The 16,304-nt window shown below is 55.9% G+C and overlaps 1 protein-coding gene across 2 annotated transcripts; it reads right to left on the reverse strand.

Moving 5' to 3' along the window:
- Window positions 1-481: 481 nt before the first annotated feature.
- Window positions 482-14,936, reverse strand: ASB10 (ankyrin repeat and SOCS box containing 10). Of its 2 annotated transcripts, none has more exons than XM_053258752.1 (5): window positions 14,551-14,936; window positions 5,683-5,950; window positions 4,690-5,194; window positions 2,074-2,187; window positions 482-1,826 (listed from the first exon to the last, which is right to left on the reverse strand). In XM_053258752.1, the coding sequence occupies exons 1-5, from the start codon at window positions 14,864-14,866 to the stop codon at window positions 1,641-1,643; spliced, it is 1,389 nt and encodes a 462-aa protein (XP_053114727.1). In that variant the 5' UTR covers window positions 14,867-14,936; the 3' UTR covers window positions 482-1,640. The 2 variants fall into 2 exon arrangements, with proteins under 2 accessions (XP_053114727.1, XP_053114728.1); XM_053258753.1 differs by lacking the exon at window positions 14,551-14,936 and adding an exon at window positions 6,234-6,563.
- Window positions 14,937-16,304: the final 1,368 nt, after the last annotated feature.

Here is a 16,304-nt window from a genome sequence, read left to right on the forward strand (position 1 = left end):
CCCCATTCAGCTGGGTGACTCTGGGCCAGTCAATTCTCTCAGCCTAACCTACTTCACAGGGTTGTTGTGAGGAGAAACTCAAGTATGTACTACACTGCTCTGGGCTCCTTGGAGGAAGAGCGGGATATAAATGTAAAAATAAATACATACATAAATCTTGTTTCTGGGTAAAAGATGTGTGTGGCGGGGGAGGGGATTTCCTTAACTCCAGGAGCCCAACTCTCAACTCTTAGCAATTTGAGCCAAATGTAATATCAACCCTCCCTCCACAGCTGCCTAACCATGCAACTTCTTTTGCTGTGTCAATAGCATTGAGAACCTTTTGTTGCTGTTAAGAAATGTATAAATAAACAGCATTTCTGATTAGGTGTGGACCTGCAACAAACACTCCCCGCCCCCCACCAGTGATCCCTGCCTGCGTGACTTGAGCCCGGGGCTGAGTCTGGTGAAGAGAACAGACGACAAAGACAGGAGTCCCTCCTTTAACTTGGGTTGGAAAATCATTTAATTGTTTTCTGATCTCTTGGGTGATATTTTGGGGAGTGGGGGACTATTGCTCAATCCCAGCTCAAAAGTTTCATCCAGCGCAAAAATTTCAAGAGTTTGACACATTTCTATACCCTAAATCAGCAACCACTTTGTAAAGTGGTTTACAAACTTTAAAACAACAAAAAAACAGTTACATATAATGGATGGTGGTGGGTCAGTTTAATCTTTTCATCAATATTTACTGAGATTGTAGGGAGGGAAAGGGATCGTGGAATCGGTTACATCGAAAGGTTAATGCTGTGAGTGCGTGTGTATGTGTATGCACGTGTGCACACACATAGAATGATCAGCAGATTACCAGATTCAGTGTGCAACTTTGCCTTACGTTTCTCAAAATATTTCACGCACATACAGTTATTTCTATGTTATTTTGGAGGGGGGTTGGTCCCCCACAGCAAGAATCAAAATGTGTCAAACCCCTTACCCCTCAAAAATACAAAGTTGTGAAATGGCTGGCGAGAGAAAAGCCACTTTCCCCCTCAGAAGCAGAAGGGGTTATGATTCTCTTTGAGGGAGCATGTTTCAGAGTAACTGAGAAATTTCCCTCTTCTTTTGTTCAAGCCCTCCCCCCCCCCGCCCTCTTTGCCAACACTGAGTTCCATTAGCTTTGCCTGCCTGGTTGTCTGTTAACTGCACTCAGAGTTTACAAGCATTCTGCCCCATTGTCGTACATGGGGACAGTTGGCGGGGGAGGGTTTCGTTCCCTTCCTCTTTGCCCCTGGAGGCGCAGTGGTAAAACTGCCGCCCTGTAACCAGAAGGTTACAAGTTCGATCCTGACCAGGGGCTCAAGGTTGACTCAGCCTTCCATCCTTCCGAGGTCGGTAAAATGAGTACCCAGAATGTTGGGGGCAATATGCTAAAATCATTGTAAAGCGCTTAGAGAGCTCCGGCTATATAGAGCGGTAGATAAATGTAAGTGCTATTGCTATTGCTATTGCTATTGCTATTCAGCTCCTGTGGAAAGGCTTTCCTTTCAGATAGTTCTTGTCAGGAGGAGGGAGGAGGGAGGGGGCGCCTCAGGCCTCCTTGTCGCCAGCTCAGGCGGAACATGCGGGAGGGAGGCCCATCCCCGGCCCAGGGCAGGGCCTAACTAGTAGAGGACATCCTCGAAGCCGAGCAGCAGGAATTGGCGCAGGGCTGGCGGCAGACGCAGCTCCGGCACGGCCTGCAAGAGGCGGCCTTCGAGGGCGCTCCGGAGGGCGCAGCGGGCCAGATGCTGTAGGGAGCGGGGGCTCTCCCCCAGGGAGAAGAGCGACTGGAAGAACCGGGCGTGCTGCTGCAAGGAGAGAGCGGAGCAGGGTGACGCCGAGGCGGGAGGATCCCGGCCTCCCCAGAGCTTGGGTGGCGGCGGCCCCCTAAGACGATCAGATCTCGGACTTCCTTCTCCCCCTCCCCAATCTCGAGACGGGGCACGCCCGCCCCCCCCCCCAGCCTGTGAGCTGCCCCCTTGGCTGGTTGGCCCATCCTCCCCAGCTGCAGTTCTGGCCGCGTTATGGAGAGCGCGGCGCGCGCGGGGCGCTCACCTGCACCAGCTCGGCGGGGACCGCCTCCGCCCACTCCTCGGTGACGCGCACCCTCTGGTAGCTGTTGACCAGGGCCTCGATGGTGCGGGGGGAGGCGCAGCAATGGCGCAGCACCTGCACAAGCGGGGTGGGGGTGAGAGGAGAGAGGCAGAGGTCGCAGGAGAAGAACCGGCTCAGCGAGCAGGGGAGGGGAAGGGTCTCCCTGTCTTCTCGGTCGCAGGGGGGGCCTCGGAAGTCTGCTCCTGGCTGGGCCTCTGCCAGGCGCCACCCCCGCCCAGCTCAGCCCGGGTGCCCAAGAAGTCGCCTCAGGGGGCTCTTTGGGATCCCGCAGGCTCCGCCCCGCCTGACCTGCTAGCTGCTGAGGAGGGATATGCGGGCCGGACTGTGTGCGGGCTTGCGAGGATCATGCGCTCCTCTGTCGCTGCCGCCACCAAACTTACCGACTGATCTGGCAAGTGAGGAGGTTTATCGGAGTCGATCGTTCGTGTGTTGCCTTATCGTTAGGCACCTCCAGAGCCAATGGCACTGCCGCCTGCCGGTGAGCCCAGTGGCCCGGATCCAGCTCGCCTCGAGAAGCGGGGCCTGACGGGGAGCTGGATCATCCAGCCATGCCTGAGCCCGAGTCTGACGGCGCATTAGGGCCGGTCGAGCAGCAGCTGGGGGCGGGGCTCAAGAGAAGCTCCGGGTTCCGCCGCCTCCCCTGTGCGCTCTCCGCGGCTTCTTGGGGGCCAGAAAACCTTTCTAAGAGGGCCTCACCAGACTGAGCTCCGCGCAGTGCAGGGAACCCCGTTAAGAGGAAGGGAGCCTTTTCCAGCCCCGGCACTGGCGCCCCCTTGGAAGGGGCCGCTGGCTGGCTGGGAATGGTGGGGGGCTTTCCAGTGCTCTCGCGCGCCTTGCAAGGTGGGGCCGCCGCGAGGGCAAGAGCAGCAGTGCAGGGCGGGCCAAGTGGCAGGCTCAAAAGTGGACTGCCAGGCGGAGGGGAAGGCTTCGTCGTTGGCTTTCTGCTTGGGGCTCCCGCCGGGAGACAAACCGCGCCTATCTCGAGCTCCTGGTGAAGGCCGAGGAGCTGCCTGGAGACATGGGCAGGCGGGCAGGGCTGCTCTTTGCATTCCCCCGGCCCCGGCCCCAAACCGGAGGCAGCCGACTGGGGCTGCTGCCGTCTCTTCCGCTCTGCCTTGCCCAGCGCCTGCCGCCAGCTGGCTGGGCCGGCACAGGCAAGCAGCGGCCCGATGGCCCCGGCCCTCCTGCGGCTCCGGCCCTGTGGCCCAGGCTTCCTCCCTCGGGCCGGACTCCGAGTCTGTCAGTGCCTGAGCCGGCTGCACGGAGCTGCTCTATCCTCATTATCTGGTGTTAATAGGAGATTAATGAGTGTTAATTGTTGATTTTCCTGCCTTTTCCCAAAGGGGAGAGCAATCTGCCAAGTCTGGGAATTAAGACAGATGGTTAACCCCTTCCAGGCGGAGTTCGCCCCGAACAGGTGCCGAGTCCCCAGAGGGAAGACACCAGCAGCAGCGCGCAGAGCCTTCCAGCAGGGTGGGCACCTGGAGGTTCCCCCAGCCTGAAGAAAGCGGAAGGGCTTGCTGGGCCAGCCTGCCAGGTGGACCACCCTCCCTCTCAGGCAGTGAGGCAACCGAGAGGGTCCAGAGGCAAAGTGCATTTATGGATGGGCTGTGTCCCACATATTAGATTTCTGAAACAGTAATTGGGGAGGTGGATGCCAAGCCACTTGCCTGAGGGGTCACTTGCCCCCTCCCCACTTGCCCTTGCATGCTCCCAGGCCAGCCTCCTGGTCTTGACAGCAGTTCCAACTCTGAGCACGGAAAGGAGGGAGCGCCGAAGTCCCGCTGACCAGGAGCAGGGCGGGGGCGGGGCGGGGGGCCAGGGGCGGGGGTCGGAGCAAAGGAGCCAGCTGCTGAGCCAGAGGCCCCAGGCCCCAAACTAGCCTCTGCGTGAGTCACCCCCACCTCGCGTGAGCTGGAATGGGTCAAGCTCTCCTTCCCCGCCACCACCCACGTCCCAAGCAGCCTGGATTGAGCTCGAGGGCACAGTTCCGCACCCCGAGCAGTGCCTCGCCCCTTTCTTCAAAGACTCAGCTGGGCAGCTCTCGGAGGGGTGCCGCGGAGGGAACACCCTGGCGGGGGAGGGGAACTGCCCACACATCTCGGCACTCCTGCTTGCCCGGACAAGAGACGGCGGCAATCCGGGGACCCGCTACAGATGGTGGTGGTATGTGGGGGCGGGGCGGGGTGGAAACTTTCCAAAGACCCTTAACAACGGCTGTGAGGAGAAACCAGCAAACCGCTCCGAGGATTTCCCCTGCCAGACCATCTCATGGTTACATAGGAAGCTGCCAACTGCATCCAACTCTTGGCCCTTCTTCTAGCTCAGTCTGTTGCGTGCCCTGATTGGCAGCGGCTCTCCAGAGGAGTCTCTCCTGGTGGCCACCTGGAGATGCCTGCTGCTGCCGGAGACTGAGCCATGCTCTGCCCCTAAGCCAGGGCCCCTAAGTGCTCCGAGGTCCCATCCCAGGGATGGGTTCAAAGAACGCCCTCCCCGCGCCGGCTCCACCCTTCGCTCCCTCCCTCCCTCTGCCCCTTCTCCTCCCCTGCCCCGCACCTTGAGGAGGGCTCCGGGCCAGACGCGCACGGCCCCGTGGTTGAGCAGCTCCCGCACCACCTGCTCGGGCCGGTGCTCCAGCTTGTAGGCAGCCACTTGCAAGATGTTGTGCAGGGCCGTGTTGCCGCTGTAGCTCATCAGGTTGACGTTGGCGCCGCGGGCCAGAAGCAGCGCCACCACGCGGGCGTTGGCGTTCTTGCAGGCCTGATGCAGCGGGCGTTGGCGGTCCAGGTCTGCCGAGTCCACGCGGGCGCCGGCCTCCACCAGCTGCTGGCACACGTCGTAGTAGGCGCCTGCGGCCTGCGCCGGGTGCGGCTGTGCACAGGCGGCGTTTAGCGGGGTTTGCCCCGTGGCGTTCTTGGCCTCCAGATCAGCCCCCGAGCGCAGCAAGAGCCGGACGTGCGCCGTCAGGCCCAGGCGAGCGGCCACGTGCAAGGGGGTCTCCTCCTCCTCCTCCGACGCGCCATTCACAGGGGCCCCGTGGCTCAGCAGGAGCCGAGCGCACCTGGCAGAGCAAAGCCGTCTCAGAGCCGCCGCGGAACCCTCCTCCCCGCCCCTTGGCCCTCCGGCTGCGCCGGGTCTGACTCAGGAGCAAAGCAGAGGGGTCGTGGCTCGCCTCGCTCCTTTCCAAACCTGTGTGGAAGGGCCAGCTGGGGAGTCTCGTCACCACCATGAGATATTGCGAATATAAAGTGCAGGCTGGAGGTGGGGGCACGGATCAGGGCCTCTGCCCCGCTGCCTACTACCGCGAGGTCTTGTGCAGGTATCATGACCGTGGGCAAATTAACCCCACGGGTGACACGTCCGCACCCACTCTTAGTCATACGCCCCTGGCGGCTCATTGGAACCGCGCGCCCCTCCGGTCAGCCATCCTACTCTGCAGCAGCAGCAGCAGCACCCCCCCCACCACCACCTGCAGGCGATGGACACACGTTTAAATGGCTCAGCACCGCCGCCCACCCCCCTCTCCGGGAACCCGGCGGGAACACTCACTCCACAGATTCGGGGCTCCGGCAGAAGTGCAGGGGCTGGAATCCATCTTCCGAGACGGCCTCCGGGTCCGCCCCGAAGGAGAGCAGCAAACGCACGCAGTCAGCCGTGGCAGCGGTGCAGGCCGCGTGCAGGGCCGTCTGCCCTCCCGGCGCCAGGTCCACGTCCGCCCCGCGGAGAAGCAGGTGGCGCAGGCAGTCCAGGTAACCGCGACTGGCGGTGACGTGCAGCGGGGTGGTCAGTTCCTGCTGGTAAGTCAGCGACCAGAGCCCTGAGGGGGAGGTGGGGAGGGGAGGACAGGGGAGGGGGCCAGGGCAAAAAACCAAGTGACATTCCGCACGGTAATGGCTTCCAGTCAACCTGGGGGTGACTCTGGCATCGAGGTCTGCGCCGGGGACCGAGGCAGCGCCCCAGAAGCCTTGCGAAGACCCTCCGAGGAAGCCCGGGGCTTCCAGACCCACAGCTCCCTCCCAGCCGGGCATGGCCTTTTCCGCTCCCCGGGCCCTGCTCCCAGACTCCCCAGGCCACACGCCCTGCCTCCCCGCCAGGCGCACTCAACCAGCGGGAGTTGCTGCGGTAATTCTTCCACTCATCCAGGTCGCTGGTGTCGAAGACGCAGTTGGGTCCCACGCCGCTCTCCGGGTCTCCCAGCAGGCAGAGGATGGCGCACCCGTCTCCAGACAGGAGGGCCTGCCAGAAGGCCTGAGCGGCCCCCTCCGCCTTACGGGTCAGGATGGGCTCCACCATGGGTCCCGGTGGGCAGGGCGCAGGACGGCGGGCGGGAGGGCTGACGAGCTGCGCAGGACCTTTGCGCCCTGAAGCCCTGCTGTACCTGGCCACCCGGGTGTCAAGTGGCCGCGGCCGCCGCGACCGTTCTATTCCTGGGCGCCTGTCTGCCTTGTGACCAGTGGAAGCCGCCTCGTTAAAGGGGAAGCGCAGCAGGCGGGGGTGGGTGCGGGGAGGAGCAAATGCGGAGGCAGAGCCCGGGGGCCGGAGGCCGCTCTCCGCCTGCCAAGCCTGCCCCGCCGCAGGTCTTGCTCACCTAGTTTGGACAGGCGCGTCATACACATGAGACGCTTCAGGGTCTGGGACCTGTGTGCGCACGACAGCCTGAACAGGCCACCTAGACATGGCCTGCGTGCAGAACTTAACTTCCAGAATCAGATCGAACAGGCACAGTGGTTGCCAGAGCGGAGAGGGGTCCCCAGGCATGATGGGCACCGAGTGTTGAAGCATTAACTCCAAAGCAGATTCCTCACATTTCCACAACAGACGTCTCAATCAATCAGTCAATCAATCATCCTGCAGGTAGCACAACCTCCCCCAACCACACACTCACACCTCAAACCCTGGGGGTTTGCCAGGGTTCTGCAGTCTCCCAAACAAGCTGAGAGATTATGGTCAAGGCAGGAATTCCTCAGACTCAAGAAGTGTGCACGTGTGTCCCTGTCCCCATCGTCCCATCAGTCTGTGCAGCCTAGCAACATGGTTGGACAAGGCTAAAAGCAAGGCCACGGCATGATTGCAACCACACCATGCACAGCTATAGGATGGGGGAGACCTGACTTGGGAGTATCACATGTGAAAGGGGGTCTTGCTGGCCCACAAGTTTAACATGAGCCAACAATGTGATGCAGCTACTAAAAAGGCTAATGTAATCCCAGGTAATTTCACATGCTAGCAAAATAATGCTCAGGATCATCCAATGGAAATGCCAGATGTTCAAGATGCTTTCCGAAAAGGCCGAGGAACAAGAAACTTCATTGCTGATGTGCACTGGATAATTGAGAAAGCCAAATAATTCCAAAAAGAAGTCAATATATGCTTTATTGACTACAGAAAGGACTTCAACTGCAAGGACCATGTCATTGTGAAATACCCTTAGGAAAATGGGCATCCCAGAACATCTCATTGTTCTCATGAGAAACCTAGACACAGGACAGGAGGCCACAGTCCAGAGGGAACATGGTGAAACAGAATGGTTCCAGTTCGGCAAAGGCGTAAGACAAGGCTGTCTAATTTCTCCTTCTTTATTCAATTTATATGCTGAACATATACTGAAAGAAGCTGGATTGGAAGAAGATGAGCGTGGTTTTAAGTTGGAGGAAGAAACATTGATAACCTGCGCTACACTGATGACGCTACACTTTGATAGCTGAGAATGCGGATGATCTGCAAGTTCTAGTAAAGAAAGTCAAGGAGCACAGTGAACAAAAGGAACTAAGACTAAATGTCAAGAAGACTAAACTAATTACAATGGGTACAGCAACCAGCCTCAGAATTAATAATGAAGACATTGAAGTGGTGGATAGCTTTAGGATCCACCTCAACAGTCAAGGATCCAGCAGTCAAGAAATACTCCACAGACTAGCATTTGGTAGGGTTGCAATGAAGGCCTTGGAAAGGATATTTAGATGCCTAAGTGTCTGTCAGGACAATGGTTTTTCCTGTGATGCTCCATGGATGTGAAAGCTGGACTTTGAAGAAGCAAGTTTAAAAAAAGTATTGGCACTTTTGAACTTGGGTGCTGGAGAAGACTTTTGAGGATACCAGAGACAGCCAGGAAAACAAAAAAATGGATCATAGAACAAATCGATCCAGAATTTTCACACAACTGACCAGGCTCAAACTATCATACTTCTGACACATTATGCAAAGACCCAGCTCCCTTGAGAAGTCCATAATGCTGGGGAAAGTTGAAGGAAAAAGAGGAAGAGGACACCAGCAGCAAGGTGGATGGACTCGCTTCTGACAGCAATGAATGCACTACTGAAAGACCTTAAAGGCAAAGTTGAAGACAGACCATCCTGGAGAGAATCTATCTACAGGCATGTGGTCGCTAAGAGTCAACGCCACTTAATCAATCCATCCATCAATCCCAGGCTGCATTATCAGAGGCCGAGTGCCCAAGTCACAAGAAGTAATCATTCCACTCTGTTCTGCACTGTTTAGACTTCATTTGGAATACTGCATCCAGTTCTGGCCAAACATTGAACAAGAACAATGATGAATTGAAATGGGCTCAGAGGAGGGCAGCAAAGATGGAGAGGGGGTCTAGAAACCAAGACCTGTGAGGGGTGGTAGAAGGAGTTGGGTATCTTTAGGCTGGAGAAGAGAGAACATAAGAACATAAGTACAGCCACAATGGCCCAGCAGATGCTGCTGGAAGCCACAGGCAGGAGCTGAGGGCATGCCCACTCTCCTGCTGTTACTCCCCTGCAACTGGTACTCAGAGGTGGCCTACAGCCCTCTGACTAGTAGCTGTCGACTAGTAGCTGTCAATAGACCTTTCCTTCATGAAGTTATCCAAACCCCTCTTAAAGCCATCCAGGTTGCTGGCTGTCACCACATCTCATGGCAGAGAATTCCACAAGTTGATTATGCGTTGTGTGAAAAAGTACTTCCGTTTGCTGGTCCTAGATTTCCTGGCAATCAATTTCATGGGATGATCCCTGGTTCTAGTGTTATGGGAGAGGGAGAAGAATTTCTCTCTATCCACCTTCTCCACACCATGCATGATTTTATAGACCTCTATCATGTCTCCCCGCAGTCGTCTTTTTTCTAAACTAAATAGCCCCAGGTGTTGTAGCCTTGCCTCATAAGAAAGGTGCTCTAGGCCCTTGATGATCATCTTGGTTGCCCTCTTCTGCACCTTTTCCAGTTCTACAATGTCCTTTTTTAGATGTGGTGACCAGAATTGTATGCAGTACTCCAAGTGTGGCCGCACCATAGTTTTGTATAAGGGCATTATAATATTAGCAGTTTTATTTTCAATCCCTTTCCTAATGATCCCTAGCATGAAATTGGCCTTTTTCACAGCTGCCGCACATTGAGTCCACCACGACCCCAAGATCCCATTAGCGTATACTTGAAGTTGGGGTTTTTCATCCCAATGTGCATCACTTTACACTTGCCAACACTGAACCGTATTTGCCACTTTGTCTCCCACTCCCCCAGTTTGGAGAGATCCTTTTGGAGCTCTTCACAATCAGTTATGGATTTCACTACCAGAAAGAGTTTGGTATCATCTGCAAATCTGGCCACCTCGCTGCTTACCCCTGCTTCTAGATCATTTATGAATAAATTAAGAAGCACCAGTCCCAGTAGTAGAAAAGACTAAGGAAGATATCATGATACATATCAGAAATCGGAAGGGCTTTTGCACACAGGTGGACTGTTGCTCCTCTTGAGGGCAGGATCGAAGCAAAGGAATGGATTTGCAAAAAAGTGGACTTAGGCTAGATGTTAGGGATGCATCCAACAGGTTAGGGCTGCTGCTGTTTGCCAATGGACCTCTGCCTTGGGCAGTGGCAGGCTCTCCTGTGGTGGTGGTGGGGTCAAAGAGAGGGCGAAGAACAGCACCTATCAGGGAGAGACGCTTGCCTTGAGCAGAAGGTTGGACAAAATGCCCTCCAAGGTCCCTTCCAACTTTGACATTCTATTTATTTTTTATTTAAAATATTTACACCCCATCCCTCCTGGACACGTCTGCTGGGGCAGCTCACAGCATTAATAGAATAGATACAATGTAAAATAAAATATGAATAAAGTTAAACAGGTTAAAAGACCAGGCTAAAACTACATTTAAAATTACAATGTTTTTAAAAGTTTCAAATTAAAAGTTATTAATACAAATCTAAAAACTGAGAACTATAAAAACTAAAGGACCTACCAGATATAAGCAGATATAAAAATAAGGTGTTCAAAGGGTTCTCTTAAAAGATGTGTTTTTAATTCTAGTCCCCCACAAAGGAAAGCCTTTGAGCACCAGCTGCCCCCATGAGTCACCCTCTTTCCTGAGCTGGGCAAAGAGCATCGCTGTGGGTGTTCGCCAAGCACCCAGGTGAGGGAGGGCCCAGAGGGCAAACTGCTTGGGGGGCCCAAAGAGTAAGAGTCCTTCCAGAGTCTGGCAGAGATGGAACAGCTCTGCAAAGCTAACCCCACTCAAAGCCCCACAAACTGCCAAAGACAGGCCTGCCTGCTCAAGGTGTATTATTTATGCATTTATGTATTCATTCATTCATTCATTCCATTTCTATACCACCCTTCCAAAAATGTTTACACAGTTTACACAGAGAAATAATAAATAAATAAGATGGCTCCCAGTCTCCAAAGGGCTCACATTCGAAAAAGAAACACAAGATAGACACCAGCAACAGTCACTGGAGGGATGCTGTGCTGAGGGTGGATAGGGCCAGTTACTCTCCCCCTGCTAAATAAAGAGAACCACCGCATTAAAAGGTGCCTCTTTGCCAAGTTAGCAGGGGATGCCTGGAGGTATTATTGCCTGGAGGTAGAATAGTTGGGGTAAAATCCTGGAAGCACAATAAAAAAAAAAAAATCAACCAACCAACAGAAAATCTGCTCCTGAATGGGTGAAATGGGAAGTGGTGGGGGAGAGAAAGGCAGACACCAGGAGCTCAAGGGTTGCATGGCCCAAGGAAAGGTGGGGATGGGGGCTGGCCTTTCCATCCTGGCACTTGCCTCTTTGCATGCCTGGATGCTTTGCCTTTCCCAGCCTAGTGGGGGGAAACATTGTCTTGTGGGGTGTGTGTGTGTGGGGGAGATGCCCTGGGGGTTTCTAGGCCAGAAGAATCTTCACCACTTCTGCAGCTGTGCTAGGTCACTTGGAAAAGGCAACTGGAGTTCTGGCTATCAATCAAACTCAACCCCACCTCACCCCTGCCCCTAGCTAGGCGAGTGCATTCTTCTCGCTCTCCTCCTCCTCCTTTTCTTGTCCTCCTCCTTCTCTCCTCCTCCTCCTCTCCTCCTCCTCCTCCTTTCCTCCTCTGCCTTTCCTCCTCCTCCTCCTCTTCCTCCTCCTTTCTTCCTCCTCCTCCTTTCTTCCTCCTTCTCCTTTTCTCCTTCTTTCCTCCTCCTCCTTTCTTCCTCTTCTTCTATTCCTCCTCCTCTCCGCCTCCTCCTTTCCTCCTCCTCTTCTCCTCCTTCTCCTTTCTTCCTCCTCCTCTCCTCCTCCTCTCCTTCTCTTCCTCCTTCTTTCCTCCTCCTTCCCTTTTCCTCCACCTTTTCCTTTCTAACTTCTCCTCCTTTGTTCCTCCTCCTCCTCTCCTCCTCCTTTCCCCCTCTTCCTCCTCCTCCTTTCCTCCTCTCCTCCTCCTCCTCCTCCGTTCTTCCTCCTCTTCATTCTCCTCCTCCTCCTCCTCCTCCATTCCTCCTCCTCCTCCTTTCCAATCTAATGTCTCTCTCCCCACCCCCCACACCAGAGAGAACCTGCTCAGTAGGCTCAGGGCATTCATTATGCCTTGGGAATTAAGACCCAGGATGAAGTCCATTCTATCTAGTTGTGAGCCCTTCCTCTGAGCCAAGGACATCCTCAGAATTTAGCAAGGTGTACTGCCAAACCTGGCTCACACGTGGGGTGTTTCTACCAGAACAAGGAACTCTTCTCACCAGAAACCTCCTGGGGGCACTTTCTGAGGCCAGCTCCTCAAAAGGTGAGGACGAGGATGGAGAACATGAAATGTGGCCACGCAGAGAGGTGCACTTAGGTGATTTTGAAGCCTGGACCCAAAGGCCTGGGGCCAGGGGTGTCACCGCCACAAAAGAAGCTGCAATGCACTATTTTACACACCAGAACATGCTCAGGGAAATCTAGAAACCTGTGGTGGTTTTTTTAAAAAAGAAGAAATGATGAATAAGTTACTTCCCACTGACCATCACATCCCACCTTTTGCATGCAGTCCTGCCACTTAAATTAGCTGAAAGCGCGATGAATTCAGTGACCAGCTGCTGACTGCTGCTCCCTTTCCCTGGGAGAATTTTGCTGATCCAGGAATGGCTTCTTTCTATTTATTTCTGATCGTTTTATTTTAAAAAGGAGTAGGGGGGGAACCAGGGGAGAAACCACCTCTGCATACTATTGAAGGGTTTCCACATCTCCTCCTATGCAGAGCAGAACTAGGTATGTATTTTATCACGTTGGCATTGTCAAATACACACACACACAATGTGTATATGTATTATATATAGATCTTAGGTGAAATATATGAAATGTTGATACGGATTCCTTTGAATAAATATCAAATACAACTTGAATGTGGTTGTGTTTCCTTGTTTGGAGGTGAGGGAATCTGAGGTAAGGGTGGGGTTGTTGTTCTGGAATAGTATATCTGACGTTTTAAAAGACGCAGAACTCACCGGTAGCCATGCTTGTCCACGAGCAAGAAATCCTAATGGAGAAGGAGAATGTATTCGGGCGGTGGTGTAAAATATTATCTATAGTCCGTGAGCTGTTGAGTTTCACAGAACTTTTCCTCCAGCTGGACGAGAGCCAAGAAAAGAGGGATGGGGCGGGGAGAGCTGAGCTCCCTTTTATGCCCCGTCTCCTCACCCACCCACCCCGCCATATTTCACCTTATTTCCATTTCGCTGCTGGAGAAGACTCAGGGCAGGCTCTGGCATTTGGCCCCCTGAGAAATGGACTCCAGACCCAATCGGATTGCTTTGGGAGGCAGGAAGGAGCTGCCCAAATGGGTCGCTCTTCTGCAGAGGCTTTGGGGGCATTCTGGTTTCAGCCGGGTAAGGAGGGAGCGAGGAGGGGGCGTTGGGCTTGCTTGCCGGGATACAAGGATGGAGGGCGGGTTGGAGTGGCAGCACTGCTGGTAGCAGCTCTCTTGCGGGGCCAGAAAGGAATTCTCCCTCCTCCTCCTCCTCCTGCTCCTGCTCCTGCTCCCTGCTGCGGGGAGGCTGTATTGCCCAGGGACAGACTGTTGGGTGTGGTTGCCTTTTCTGGAAATGCACCAGGCGGCGCCTCCGGCCCCTCCAATGTCTCCCCGGCGCTGCTTGTTTCTCGCAGGGGGGTGCCGCGAAGCTCCCTCCACCTCCAGCACCGCCCCCCCTGCTGCCCCCGCGAAGGCCACTCCGCTCCCCCGGGTGCCACCCGCGCATCAAGCCCCCCCCCGCCCCCCAGCAGTCTATTTGGGATAAGCGTGTCGTGTCGGACAATTCGAAGAAAGTGGGGGCGGGGGGGAGGGCTGTGGAATGCCCCCCCGGCGGAAATCCGTAACCTGGATTCAGGAGAGCCCTTAAAACCTCTCGGTTGGCCTGGCCTTCCGGGGTTCTGGATTTGTTGTAAATTGTTTTTAACGGCTGTAATTATTTGGCCCGGTTCTCCAGGGTTTTTAACTGTTTGAATGTTTTAACTGTTAATCAGTTTTATGCTGTTTTTATAGTTTTGATTTTAATTGTTTGTTGATTTTGGTTGTTTTTATTTTGTTGTGAACCACCCTGAACAATTTTTGGAAGGGCGGTATATAAATCGAATCAATCAATCAATCAATCAATCATAATAAATAAGGGATCGGGAGGGCCTCCTCATGGGGCGGCGGGGCGGCCACCTGCGAGACTTTTCCCCTCTTGGCAGGCAGCAGGGCTGGAAATCCTGCCGGAAGAAGGGAAAGGCCCGGAAAGCGGGAACCCCTGCAGGTGGCAGCTGCTTGTCTGGTTCTGAGAAAGGGCGACCCTCGGGACCCTTCGGCCTGCTAGGTAGGCTGGGGCCGAGGGCCTTGTCCCGACCTCTCTCTCCCCCTGCTGGGCCTCCGCTCTAGGGCAGGAGGAGGGCTGCTCAGGGGGGCGGCCTAATTCGAAAGCGCCCCCTAATCCGGACCTGCGGTGCGTGGAATCCAAGGCGGGGACCTCGGAGGACTTGTAAGCCAACTCCGGCCTGCGCCGCCACAGCAGCACCCTCCTCCTCCTCCTGCTGCTCCTCCCTGCCAGCCCGGCTGGAAGCCCCCTAGTAGCGGAGGAGAGCCCCTCCCTGCAGAAGGCAGACTGGCCCGCCGCCAGAGAGCCGAGGAGCGCGGAGCTCCGGGCGGCGCGCCTGCTCTCCGGGCCACTCGAGGCCCTCCTTACCCCACTTGTGGCTGGTCCAGCGCAGGTCTTGGCTCTCGGCCTGGATGACCAAGTCGACCTCTGCTCGCTCGGAGAAGTGCCGCTGCACCGCGGCCAGGTCCCCCGTATACAGGGCGTTCTGCAGCACCAGGTCTCGGCATTCCAGTGGCCCCTTATCGCCGCCGCCGCCGCTCCGCCTCGGCTGCGGGGCCCCTGCGCTCTGGCAGGAGCCGGGCCACTCGGCACGCGCCCTCCCCCGTCGCCAGTCGCCGCCCTCCAGCCCCAAGGAAGGGCTCCGCGTCGTGGACGCCCCGCTGCGGGAGGGCGCCCGTGACATGGGCTCCGAGTGACCGAGCAGTTAGGCCGGCTCCACCCAGCCCGCAGCGAGAGCGCTTCTGCCTGGTGCCTGCCGGAGTCGCACTCGGAGTGTCTGTCTGTCTGTCTGTCTGTCCGCGCCTGCCCGAGGCCTGACTCACGCCCCATAAATAGCCCTTTCCTCGGCGGCGGCGGCGGCGGCGGGAGCGGGAGCAGCAGCAGCAGCAGCAGCAGCGGCCATCAGTTCCCAAAATATATTGCAGCTTTTGAGCCAAGGCATGTGTTGGCACCAGGCTCAGACTGGGAGTTCCTAAGCATGTGCAGAATGCGTCCCGCCAGCCTGCCTCTTGGAGCCTGGGCTTCCAGAGACAGCAGCAGCCAGCCATGGCCCGGGGACTGAGTGGTCATGGCCCAATCCACAAGTTGGTGTGAGACCTCGGCAGCAGCTGCCTTCCCTTTGAAACAGTGCCAGAGAAACAGTGCTCTGAGAAATCATCAAGGACTCCCACCTTGGCTGGGGGAGGCCACCCATGTCTGTGTGTATGTTGGATGTTGGGGGGTGGCAGGAATCCATTATCCCCAGACTCCTGCTGATGTAGCCACCTCATGCTGCAGCGGGGAAATGACTTGACTAGCCAGCCAGAGGTTGCCAGTTCGAATCCCTGCTGGTCTGTTTCCCAGACTATGAGAAACAGCTCTATCGGGCAGCAGCGATATGGGAAGATGCTGAAAGGCATCCTCATCTCACACTGCAGGGGAGGAGGCCATGGCCAACCCCTCCTGTGTTCTACCAAAGAGAACCACAGGGCTCTGTGGGCGCCAGAGTCGACACACCGACTTGATGGCACACTTGACCTTTAGTGGTGATGCAGGAGCTGCTCAAAGAAAACAAGACACTCCTGGGAAGGTGCCCCTTTCCGACAGGAATCCCAACAGCAATGCTGGCATCAGGAACCCCCAGGCTGGCTCCATACTGGTGCTCGAACCTGGCATGGAGCCCTGGCAGGATGGGGTAGGGGCTAAGCAGAGCCACATTAGGCAAGTGACTCTGCTACTCTCAGCCCCCCTGCTACACCCCAGTCCCAGGGTAAGGCCTGGTCAAAAGCTGAAGGGGGGGGGGTTGGCCTCATTCCCCAGTTCCCTTGAAGCAAGCAGGGGTCACAAGGCAAGTCCAGGGCCTCCTGCTGCTGCACAGTGAAGAGCGAATGCGGAGCAGCAGCTGCCAAAGAGCAGCCCCCACCCGACCGCCCCCCCACCACCTGTGGGTGTGCAGCCTTCTGCTCTCCCTGCCACCTGCTTTACCCTGGGGGACAATCCCTCCCACCCCTCACCTTCACACTGATTGATTGCTGAGTCCAACTGGGATTAAAGCACACAAGGAGAGGGGAGGGCCAACACATCCTTCTGGTGGGGGGAGGACACCAGATCATAGGTGGCCTGGCCAGTGGGCAAGGATGGCT

The sequence above is a fragment of the Hemicordylus capensis genome, chromosome 6, assembly GCF_027244095.1.
Source record: "Hemicordylus capensis ecotype Gifberg chromosome 6, rHemCap1.1.pri, whole genome shotgun sequence".
NCBI classification, from domain to species: Eukaryota; Metazoa; Chordata; class Lepidosauria; order Squamata; family Cordylidae; genus Hemicordylus; species Hemicordylus capensis.

What these genes read in the sequence shown, in the direction of transcription:
- ASB10 (XM_053258752.1), bottom strand. Translation starts at nt 14,866, where the DNA reads ATGTCACGGGCGCCCTCCCGCAGCGGGGCGTCCACGACGCGGAGCCCT. An exon ending in CGGAGCCCCGAATCTGTGGA is followed by an intron (nt 5,195 to 5,682) that starts GTGAGTGTTCCC and finishes TTGCTCTGCCAG; the next exon opens with GTGCGCTCGGCTCCTGCTGA. An exon ending in TCCCCGCCGAGCTGGTGCAG is followed by an intron (nt 1,827 to 2,073) that starts GTGAGCGCCCCG and finishes CTCTCCTTGCAG; the next exon opens with CAGCACGCCCGGTTCTTCCA.